Below are 12,555 nucleotides of genomic sequence, written 5' to 3'. Positions count from 1 at the left end.
ATGAAAATGTAAGAATAGGAAATTCTAAATTCTGTACAGACAATTTATGCAGTGGAAGCAAAGCAAATAATTTCTAATTTATTTTTTTTTTACTGGAACTTTTTTCAGAACATAAGGTTTTAAAGCACAAGAAGGTCTACTGACCAATTTTCACACTTTTTTCTTTTTTTCCCCACACTAAGACTGCCTTCTCTTTTCCTGTAGCCCTCTTCTCACATCAGCATCTCTTGTTGATGTATATTGCATCGGACCATCATGGTTTCTTTGTTTTTGTTTTGCAGAGCCAGAGATTCCATTCTTACGACATTTTGTGGAAACAGTTTTGTGAAAAAGACACCAACAATCCCCATCAGTTTCAACTGCCAGCTTTACAATACAGGCAGCAGGCATATGGAAATTTTACTGACGTACCATCTACAATTGCATTAGCTCTCACTCATTATCTACTACAAAAATCTCACCCCATCCATACTATGGCATAGTTTACTTTAAGGTCACACTTCCTGATGTCTTTACTTTAAGGTCACACTTCTTGATGTCTCAGTCATCACGCAATTAAGAAGTACACCCCAATCTCTCTTCTCCTCCATCATGCTTACCTACAGATTCCTACTATACCCTGTAAGGCCAAACTGCATATCTCTAGTAGAAACTCTTGATTTCACCCAGTCTTTCAAGGCCACCTAGTTCTTCTTCCACCTTATGCCAATCACCTGGGGAGGATGTCTGCCTTCAGTATCAACATATTTAATATGCAAGCTCCTTTTTCATTTTGTCTTCAATAAAGAAAGCAAGGAATTGTCCAACTCTACTGACCACAGATGAGAGTGTTTCTATTTGCTCTTTTGACAGTACCTACCTCTGCTTAACCAAACCTCTTTCTCACCAGGTCTCATCTTCTTTGGAAGTACAACGAATGGCATTGCTTACATGCGTTGGGGAAATTACTAGTGGCAGTGAGATCAAAAGACAGTATCTATCTGATTTACCTTGCAAAAGAAATCACTTATCAACACTCACCTAATCCAATGCAATAGATCAACAGCTGCTGCATTCCATACAGCTTCCCACCATATCTATAATATTTAATCATTTGTCTCAAAGTATTTTTTCTATTTTTTTAAAAGAAGATATTACTCCAAAGTCACACCTGAGTTAATAATCCATGCTCCCTACAGTATCTCTTTCTTTCAGTCACATGATACCAGTTGAAACTTGCTAATGAGGCAGTAATCTCATATACCAACAGTTTTGCAAGTGACAGTGGAAAACTACCTCGTTTTAGTCCCCGTCTCCCATTACACACTCCTCATCCACCGGGCATTCAACTCAAATCTGCTTCCAGTCCATTTATTGCAAAATGAAATTCAATTACCCTAAGATCTACTGACTGTCTGGCTTTCATCCCTATAGATGTCATCATCATCTCAGTTTTCAGTGAGGCTAAAAGTTAGTTCTGACATGACACAGATACTAGAGGGTATTCAATCTTCACTCATTCTCACTACCAGGCTGCTTTACAAGTTACCAGGCTGCGCCCAAGGGGCGCTTCCTCTCAGCCATGCCAGCTCAGCTGAAGATGGACATTTCTCACTTCATACATGCTAATTCATATTCCAAGACGCAGCTCTTTTTCCACTGATCACTCCTCTTATACTTTCTATGGTCTGTGCTTAAAAAAGCTCTAGAGTTGAAATCCCTTAGCTCTCTATTTTAGCAAAATTCACAAGTTAGCTGTCTGTTAATTAACATTTCCCTTTTTAGAATCCAGAATTCATTACAGGACAATTCACTTACATTTCCATTCAAAGTACAGTGATAAATGATAATTCTAGTCAAAATGCATAAATTCAACATGCAATCAACTACCATAATGTCAGCTGTTTAACTGGCAATTTGGATTTTTGAAAAAGTACCATCACTTCCACTGCAATTACTGGGTTCTGCCACTTGCTCATCACTTCTAAGGTAAGACTGGAGAAGAAATTCTTCGGTCTTTCTAATAATACCCAATAACCTCCTAACATCCTCCCCTGTCAGCAGATGCCCAAATAGGCTGAGAAGACAATATCAAGTCTACCACAGCAGGATTCCCCATCCATCCCCTCCCTCTGTCAGAGATATCCCCTACAAACATACACATAGAGTTTTAAGTAATTGCAATTCTATCTAAAAAAACCCACAACCACAACAACAAAACTCCTACCATCCTGCTGTTCATCAGCTGGTTTTATTTCCATCTTCTCCAGATCATGTATACTCTTCAGACACTAGTATTGAGTCACAACTACTATTGCACAATCCCTGCTCCCTGTATAGCTTTTGCTTCTACCTATCACATAAATTGCTACAGCGTTCTCACTTCAGCATAGAGGGTTCCTAGCATTAGAGCAGGGGTTTCAGCTCATACTGCCCAACCAAACCTTATTCCCTGCTTTGTTTAGACAAACTTTTTTACAGGCCATGTTATTTTTTAGAGTGCACCCTTCTCGGTATTCATTTTTTTCCTGTTTTTCTACCTATCCACAGAATTCAAGTGAAAAATCAAGGTGAAAACCTGATACCCATCTAATCACCATAGTTATGAATACTTTTCTTATATACATATGAAGAGGAAAACAATGTAATACAGGGATATCACAATGGATAAGAAATATCTGTCAGTCCAGAACCAGTTCCAGATGCCTGTTGGTTGTTTCATGAATTCTCTAAATAGTATGGCCCAAAAAACAGCTAGCTTCAAGTATAAGATGCAAGACAGATACAAACATTGCTAGGCTATTAGTCATACATACAGATTTTATTGGTCTTTTGCGTACAGGAGTAACTGCATACAGATGACAATGTGCCCAGTGATCAACGATGTACCAGCTTGTACTGTTAGACCTGACTCTCTTCACTTCCAGAGTGATACTACCTTATAAAGAATCAAGTGCCACTGCCACCTGAGACATACCCGATCAGATTACAGTATCTTAATGTTTTGACTTTGGGCAAAAACCGTAACTGGGATCAAGTGGAGTCTAAACAAGAGATTGCATCTCTATCTTCCTGAAATACAAGATACAGGAAAAGTTACACAATTAACCAGGCACAGCAACCATCCCAATGTGGCTTTTTACACATTTCTTTGGCATATGTCACTGGTTTTTGACATTTTGCTCCTCTGTACATCACGAAGTCCCAGTCACAAAAGTTTCACCATCAAAGTTGTGTAACATTTTTGGATTTGGGTATTAGCTTATTACCTGTTAATGCTGAAAATGTAGGGCAAAGTTAGACAAGACAGTAAGCAGAATGGAGATTTTAAAAAACTGAATTAACAGGATGAAACTGATTTTAGAAATCAGTTTAGCAATATTAAGATGACATACTCCTGAAACATTCAAAACCTATTAATGAGTTTCCAAGTTCTAGTACTTCCCTGCAGCAGTCTCATGAAATTAAGCAGCCAAAGGGGAGAAACGGGATTCTTATTCCTGAAACCCACAGGGCCATTGCAGATCTTCCTGAATATATGCTATCAGCTGTTACAGTAGAGCACACCAAAAAGGTGAAATGAGTTTTTAAGCATTCACCATAAAGAAAATAAATCCTTAAAACATTTCAGAAATTAATCTATTTAAATACTCAGAATTTTTGTCACCAAGCCTTGAAGACAGTTATGTCAAAGAGGGAGGCTGGAGTAGAGGGGGATAGGCAGTGTATTTGCAGGGTGAAAGAGGCACACTTCCAGCCCGAACAAGCCCAGAGGTGTTAGTGCTGGAATAACGCAAGCAGATGTGATTATCCCTTGCTTTGCCTCTCCCAAGTCCCGTGGTCTAGGGGTCTATCACCTTTTTCCAAATATTGCTGGGCAGAGAAGATGACTACGTCCCCAACTGAGTTGCAGAGGATTTCTTAGGCCGAAAGGTCGGAGTCAATGGTGCCGTACCGCGACAGCAGTTCTCAGATCAGAAGGAGAAAGCAGAATCTCTGAATAGAGCCAAGAGAACTCAGAAGAACAGAGATCCTTCTTCAGGGCCTGTACCAAAATGCCCGCAAATGCAGGAGGCCAAAAAGACAAGGATGGACAGTGGGTACCAAAAGTACAAGACTAGGCCTGTGATACTAATTCAGCTCCTCAGTGTGAGGAACACTCCAAAACTTGGTTCAGGAGAAAAAAAAAAAGAAAAAAATTAACACTACTGAAACCAAAAAAACCAAGACTGTGAGTTAAGAGGCAAGTAAGAACTCCTCCATAATGATATGAAATAGGCAATATTTAACTCCAGGGAAACATGACTGATCCAGTAAGTCTAATTAAAGAAAAAAACAAACCAACAACCCCACACTTGGGAATCAAATCAAATTTGTTATTATTTGCATTTGAGTAGCCTAAGATTGAATGAATCACTCTTCACTGAATTATATCTGATTCAATACATGGCGATCCAATAAGTCAAGTTAGCTGTAATCATATCAGAACAGATGGAACTGGTCGAGTTCTGCATCACTACAGTAAGATTCAGCTCTGAATATACAACATAAGTGAAGCATGAGAGGTGTTATACTGTCACAAACTCTGTTTACTACAAACAGTAGACTTTTGGTAAGCTGAAACTAATGGCAGTGTAAGTTTTAGCCAAACAGTCCCCTAACTTATTCCATTTGCACTTCATACCCACCTTGTCCCACCTCCCCCATGACCTTGATTACAGACCTTATGTACATCATACAATTGGCCAGCTAGTGTAGATGAGGCTGCAGTACTTAGCCTGGCTAGAAGACAGATATATTAATACCTGAGATCTGCTAATTCCAGCTCTGCAGGTTATGGGCTCCATCCAGTTCTGTCCCTTGTGACTAGACCTACAACAAGGTCAATACACAACAGAGAGCAAACACCTTCCTCGTGCACAAGTAGTGCACTGTTCAAAGTGCATGTGAACAGTACTGCCAAAAACTATTCTATTATACATAGAACGAACACAAGAAACTTCACTGTGTTCAACGCAGAAATGTATTTTCATGTTGTAAATGTCAGCTTAGCTAATGTAACTAACGCAAGATCTTTCATCTGACTTGATTAAAACCAAAGAGAGGACTACAGGAAAAGAGCAGAAGACCTTTCTTCACAGGTCTTCTCACGTCATGCAACTAGGTTTTTGTTAAAATTAATTCCAGTTTTAATCAACCCTGCCTTAAACCCCCCCAAGAAAGAACATCCCTTATGAGGTATCACCAATATCTTGAAGTTGCAAAACAGATAGGCTATCAAGCCTACTAAATCATGCACGCCGCAGCATAACACTAGAACAGTTTGTCACAAGTCTGGAATAGGCAGAGTATCTCCATGGTGATACTGCACACTTTCTTGAATAGCAGTGACAGAAGGTGAAGCATTAAAAACAACAACAATAAAAAATACACACACACTCCCTTTGAATTTACAACAGCCTCCAGTGAACAAAGGTGGAGCTCCCCTTTTTGCTGGAGGGATAACATTCAAATGCATCCCACAGTAATTACCAACCAGTGCTTTCAATTTTAACCCAAACCTTGAACTTGAACACTATGGATATTGTAAAGAAGAACAAAATTCCCTTGCTGTGTATCATTATCTCCACAGCTGGACAGAATTTCACTGTGCAAAGAAGCTATAGCCCTTGTTTGTTTCTAGCTTTGACATGGAAAATGTCAGTCTGCAATACATTAACAAAGCAAAGCCCCTTTTCATACATAAGGCTTATAAACATTAGGATGACTATAAAATACTATCTAAAATCTGGTTACTTAATGACAGCAGTTCCAGCAAGGCAATTACTTCCAAAGCAAGGAAGAAGCTCAGCCCCTCTCACTCAATCACCACGCAAGGTGCAGTGTCAGACCCCTTTCACCATGCAAAGAGACACGAGATGAATGAATCCATCCACACATTAGAAGCAGTCAGTACCTTCTGATGTGGCCTCCAGTTCAGAAGCACAGGCATGTCCAAGCAAAACTGTCATCAAACTTTAGTGTGATGAACACGAGGGCTCATGAATGGATTCCTGGGATAAGTGAGTGCAGAAAGATCCCCCTCTTCACAAAGGGCTGGCAACACTGCCAGCATTTCCTCAGGCTCGTTTCATGATATCAGGGTAGAGCCAGAGCTCTGCGCAGCAGCCGTTATGCTTCAAAAGCCAAGTATTTCCTGACTTCAGGCTGGAAGCACCCACACAGCTTCGACGGGTCCCACTCACGATTGAACTATGTATATGTAAAAATGAACAAAAGAGGAACAGGATACCATCCAGAAATCAACACCCTGTGCTTTGCTAATTACTGAAAGAGTTTGGCATCTATCAGTTGGAAACCAGCACAACTCTGAGAAAAAATTAGGAGCAATCTGATGTGACTCTCAGTTACTGTCAAGTTGTACATCCATAAGACAGGAGAACGCAGCCACAGCAGTGAAACATGAACAAAGACAAAATAAGCCATATATTACACCCTGCTATGTATTGGGCATTCAACACTGAGGCAAAGTTCTTATCTTACACCAAAACACACCCAAATGCCAGCCAAAGCGCAGATATCAATAACTATTCTCAACCAGAAAGAAGGGTGGGAGAGGGGAAAAAAAAATGTTTTCTTTTAACTGCTATAAATGTTTTTACTACCACCCAGTTAGTACAGCACCGATAATCCAGACCTTTTGTACTTCCAAATATGCAGCATTCTGCTGCTTCACACATTGGTGACAGTGCTACACTTAACAGTTCATACCATTAAAAAATGCATCTTTCTGATAAAGAGATAAAAGTCCAGTTCAGAGTAATTTAATTTATGCAGTCACACAAGAATTTGTTGACTTTGTTTATGTTAGAGATGTTTAGAAACTAGAACAGAAGAGTTTGTCTCCATTGACTGATTTAGTGCAGAAGAAATACTGACCATCTTTGGTTTTACAGAAATGAGGATTTGTAACCAAGAGGTTACAATGCTATCACAAAGGGAAAAAAGTAACAGCCAAATTGCTAAGCATTTCTGCAACCTACCTGCACTTACATGTACTTCTAAAAATGCAGTTTAGAAAACACAAAGGCAGGTTCTCAACAGGCAGCAATAAGCGTCTACCACCAACTCCAATTCATTCTGCTGCAAGTCTGGGCTAACAAAAACACAAGCCCAGTAGCAGGAAAGCTGGAACACAGGGGCTGGCAAAGAAAGACCTAGTGAAAGCAGCTTTTGGAGCTTCGAGCTGACTGTCATCTGTGGCAGCTAGAGCTTTCATGTTTCTGCTGTTCTCTACAGGTTCATTCATGAGTATAGCGAAAGCTTACAGCAACAGAAAACACATGATGAAGAAGCTAAAACCCATTAAAGAATTATATATAGTAAAGTTTTGCTTTCAAGAGACTGTCTTACTCCTATTTGCCTGGCTGTATTTTTTGCCAGGTGACTGGTCAGGACCCGATAGCTTTGTTTCTAAAGAACTGCTACAGAGCAATGCACTTATTTTACTGTTGACCTTCAGCCTGTATCAGGGAGATCACATACTCCTGCTGAAGGCAAAGCTGAAGACTACCACTAAACCAGCCCAAAGGGAGAGAGATTTTTAGATAGATATGGCAAAATTAAATTTAGTTCTCAACATAATTCTTACTTCAGATCAACCCAGGAATTACTTGTGCTGTTTAGTTTTGATACAGTCAACAAGCAGGATAACAAGTCTACCACAGTTGCGCAGCTTATGTTTAGAGAACCCACTACATTACTGAATTTGTTACTGGAAATTTGTGGATCACCTTACATATTCTGTGTGCTATACATGCACATAAGATGCTGTTTTGCCAAGTATCCAAATTTAAATAAGCAGTATAATGATAGAAGGTGGATCAAGTTACTTAACAGGAAAGAATGTTTAAGAGTTACAACATTGTTTGGATGCCTTAGTGGACAACAGATGATTTTTTTTATACTTGCATGCAAACACTCTACAGTGGTATATCAAAGAACTTCAATGACGGCAGCGACAGCACAGCTCAACAGTAACATTGCTTTAAGTAAGCACGGCTCTTGAATTCAGTACCTTTGCTCCCATGTTCAGGCCAGTCAGGCTGATGCTTTTCCACCTTTCAGATACAGCTCACACTCACTCTGCTTGAACACTTCGCAACCCATAGAAGTGTCAGTACAGAGCTCTCATGACGATCCTTATGTTCTTTGAATATGTAGAATAGTAAGTCTCAATTCACCTACTAGTTATATACTTTAAGCATATGCAAGTACTCTCAAGTTTGTTTCCAAGTTCAGGGCATAGTTCCTAGTGAAAGGTTTAGCAAAGTACAGCTTCCTTGAAAAGTTTCAGATGATGTTACAACTGCTTTAACCAAAGTTTTTCTAAACTATGAAAACACAGATTCAGGTATTAACTAGGAATTTTCTCCTGAAAACTCTGTATTTCTAACTTAATTTGGCACTTCATTTTCTAGTAAGAGGTTTATTAAAGAAGATGATGTTTTTAAGAACTCCATCATGTTTAACACATACCCTATTTTTAAAAGGGCTTGCCTGAGAAGATAAGGCTGTTACATGGACAATCCCAAACAATTAATACATTTTCTACATTCATTTCCTTTTTCGGGGAAAAAAAAAAAGAAGCTACAATTGGAGAGCTCACTGAAGTATTTTGCCCATTTATGGTCGCTATCTACTTCTCAAATACAGATCATAAGATAGTGAACTTCATTTTAGCAGATTTAAAGTGCAAGTGCTAAGATCGAAATAAGTGCTCCACGCACCATATTTAAGAAAGTGGCAGTTTTCTTAATTCAGTCATTTAGATAGAAGCTCTCAAGATTTTAATTTAAAAAGATGAACTAACATGATTCACTATGAAACAAACACACCTTGGAAAGTCTAGTTTTGCCCTAGTCAAGAGATCAAGGTTTCGGGACTCCTCCATGTTGGACCATGATGAGTCCTAAAGTGAGTATCAGCCAAGATTTGGTTGAGAACCACCTGCATGTGATATCCATGGACGCCACCACCTTTGTAACTTATTTGGTACAATAACCACTGTTGTCTTCTATCACTGAAGGAGATGATGATTCAGTGCTTACTATGGCAGATAGGAAAAATTACAGACTTTAATCAGTCTAAGAGATCTAGCAGGTGTGTATGTATTTGGTCCAGAAGAAGTCTGGCACTGCAACAACTTCTAGCCGCCTTAATGATGCCAGAGCTTCCTCAATGATATGAAACCAAGGAGTTAGGTCTCCTATTTTATGTTTTTTCAGAAACTCTTGACTGCAGTATTGAGAGGCTTCAGACTAAAAACTTTTCTTAAAAAAAAAGCTCTGCTTACAGAAAGCTATACACCAGTGTCAAGCAGCACGTGATACTACAGTAGAGACACAAAAAAGTTACTACTGGGTTCAAGACTCCTTTTCTCAAAAATGCATGCACGAAGAAACTGCAAAAGACAAATGCACACAATTTATCAGTCAGTGTGCACAGAGTTGGAAAAAAAAAAAAAAATAGCTTGCAACCTAATAGCCTTTCAACAGCTTCTCCACCCTTGCCAAGGAACTTCATTAGTTTTCCAGTACTTTGGAAATACACACCTGTACAAGTTACAGCTTGTCCGGTAATCTCACAATTCAGAAGAGCAACTGCATTACCTTGCAACAGTATCAAATGCCTAAGCAACCAGTAATACAATTAACTTCTCCCAGATAACAACCAGCAAACAACCCTCGCATAAACACAGCAGAAGAGGATTTCAAAGCCAGGCTGATTCAGATGCTGAATTTCCAGCCGCTTTGAAACCAAGTGCCGGGCAGAGCAGGGAGCTTCCAGCTACTAGACCTCTACCAACACCAAAGTTTTGAATCACCACTTTGCAAGCAATAATAAATACCGTGCCTGAAGGCAGAGCTAGTGTATCACAAAACATCAAGTGCTACTCTTGCTGGGAGTCACAATAGTCTAATCTTGTCAATCACTAACTGTTAAAAATACTAAGATTTCATCAGCTGCTTATGTTAGCTGTGAAAAATATCAAATACAGTTAGATAGTTATAATGGTCAAAAGTAAATCTGTACAGACACAGTTGAAGGGGTATTTCAGATTTAATAGCCAAAAGTAATTAAGCGCATGGTTATTTTACTTTTTGATGCAGAAGAATTCCAGGAGAGCTACAGAGTTACTGTTAATAAAAATAATTGCCCCAACCCACAAGACCCAGGGGCAACAGAAAAGGAAACACTTTCCAAGAAAGCTTTGATACCAATGAGTCAAAGTAAAGAGAAGGTAAGGTCCTTTCAGAGGAAGAGCTTCATAAGGCAAGACTCTTGCACCAACACGATATACAGGATGAATTACCTAGAGTCTTGAGAACAACCCATGAGACCATTTGCATATATACCCAAAAAGCTGATGAAAGAGTGTTTTGTTTTGATTATGAATCTGAGTTCTATAAAACTGCAGGGGAAAAGGAAGCATAAAGGCACTCAGTTACTGTGTAAGGAAGAAAACACAATAGGTAATGAATACAGCAAATCAAGACGGATGGAAAAGAGTTGTTTCTGAGGGTACATGGGGAGTTTCTGTTTGGTCTTAGGCAACAGTTTCATATACCTTAGGTGAAGTAACTTCTGTAGTGCTTCACTAATTGCTAACAGTAGATACTACTTGCTTCAGTACTGCTAACCTTTATATTCTTAATTTGCTATGCCTGGTATGCGACAGATTTCTGAGCTGGGAATTGCCCAGCACTGCCTGACAGCATAAACAGTAAGGTTTAGGGAACCAGCTTTTGGAATTGGCTCAAGTCTACACAGGTAAGCAAAACAGGTAGGTTGCATGAACTAACTAGAGCTAACATTGCTAACAAGGAGTGGCATAGGCTTTACCAACTCCCAGCAATACAATCACAAATATACCCAGGATTTCCAGAATTTCAGTTCATTGTTAAGGTACGCCAAAGCTTCAAAAAACTGCTTCACCTTCTGTGGCAGCATCTTCATCTCACTAGCTGTATTGGGTTTGTGTGTCAAGGTTTTGGTAGCCAGAGGGCTACAGAGGTAGCTTCTGTGAGAAGCTGCTAGAAGCTTCCCCTACATCTGATGGAGCCAATGTCAGCTGGCTCCAAGATAGACCCACTGCTGGCCAAGGCTGAGCCAAAGCCCATCAGTGACTAATGGTAGTGTAGCTGCAGAAACTGGCACTGGAGCAGAGATTCCCCTGCAGCCCGTGGTGAAGCCCACGGTGAGCCAGGCTGTGCCCTGCAGCCCATGGAGGCCAGTGGTGGAGCAGACCCCCACCTGCAGCCCGTGGAGGTCAGTGGCGGAGCAGATCCCCACCTGCAGCCCATGGAGGTCAGTGGTGGAGCAGATCCCCACCTGCAGCCCATGGAGGTCAGTGGCGGAGCAGATCCCCACCTGCAGCCCATGGAGGTCAGTGGTGGAGCAGACCCCCACCTGCAGCCCATGGAGGTCAGTGGCGGAGCAGATCCCCACCTGCAGCCCATGGAGGTCAGTGGTGGAGCAGATCCCCACCTGCAGCCCGTGGAGGTCAGTGGCGGAGCAGATCCCCACCTGCAGCCCACGGAGGTCAGTGGTGGAGCAGATCCCCACCTGCAGCCCGTGGAGGTCAGTGGCGGAGCAGATCCCCACCTGCAGCCCGTGGAGGTCAGTGGCGGAGCAGATCCCCACCTGCAGCCCGTGGAGGTCAGTGGCGGAGCAGATCCCCACCTGCAGCCCGTGGAGGTCAGTGGCGGAGCAGACCCCCACCTGCAGCCCGTGGAGGCCAGTGGTGGAGCAGATCCCCACCTGCAGCCCGTGGAGGTCAGTGGCGGAGCAGATCCCCACCTGCAGCCCGTGGAGGTCAGTGGTGGAGCAGACCCCCACCTGCAGCCCGTGGAGGTCAGTGGTGGAGCAGATCCCCACCTGCAGCCCGTGGAGGTCAGTGGTGGAGCAGACCCCCACCTGCAGCCCGTGGAGGCCAGTGGTGGAGCAGATCCCCACCTGCAGCCCGTGGAGGTCAGTGGCGGAGCAGATCCCCACCTGCAGCCCGTGGAGGTCAGTGGTGGAGCAGACCCCCACCTGCAGCCCATGGAGGTCAGTGGCGGAGCAGATCCCCACCTGCAGCCCGTGGAGGACCCCACACCGCAGCAGGTGGATGCGCCCAAAGGGGGCTGTGACCAGTGGGCAGCCCGCGCTGGAGCAGGCTCCTGGCAGGACCCGTGGCTCCCTGGAGAGAGGAGCCCAGGCTGGAGCAGGTTTGCTGGCCGGGCTTGTGACCCCGCGGGGGACCCACGCTGGAGCAGCCTGTGCCTGAAGGGCTGCACCCCGGGGAAGGGACCCACGCTGGGGCAGGGTGGGAAGGACTGCAGCCCGTGGGAAGGGCTCGTGTGGGAGAAGTTCATGGAGGGCTGTCTGCCGGGGGGGACCCCAGGCTGGAGCCAGAGCAGAGTGTGAGGAGCCTCCTGCTGAGGGGGGGAGCGGCAGAGTCAGCGTGTGAGGGACTGACCGCAGCCCCTGGTCCCTGTCCCCCTGTGCTGCTGGCAGGGGGAAGACACAAAT

General features: G+C 42.7%; 1 protein-coding gene across 1 annotated transcript in view; it reads right to left on the bottom strand.

Annotated features, from left to right (window-relative positions):
- TBC1D4 (TBC1 domain family member 4) overlaps positions 1–9,003 on the bottom strand; it is a 57,030-nt gene extending 48,027 nt beyond the window's left edge. Inside the window, exon 1 of the mRNA XM_055803197.1 lies at positions 5,936–9,003. Coding sequence (XP_055659172.1) covers positions 5,936–5,971 — 36 coding nt within the window. The 5' untranslated portion in view covers positions 5,972–9,003. The remainder of the gene's footprint in view (positions 1–5,935) is intronic.
- Between the last annotated feature and the right edge of the window lie 3,552 nt (positions 9,004–12,555).

The sequence above is a fragment of the Falco peregrinus genome, chromosome 4 (genome assembly GCF_023634155.1).
Source record: "Falco peregrinus isolate bFalPer1 chromosome 4, bFalPer1.pri, whole genome shotgun sequence".
Classification (NCBI taxonomy): Eukaryota; Metazoa; Chordata; class Aves; order Falconiformes; family Falconidae; genus Falco; species Falco peregrinus.
This window is presented reverse-complemented; position numbering and strand designations above follow the sequence as displayed.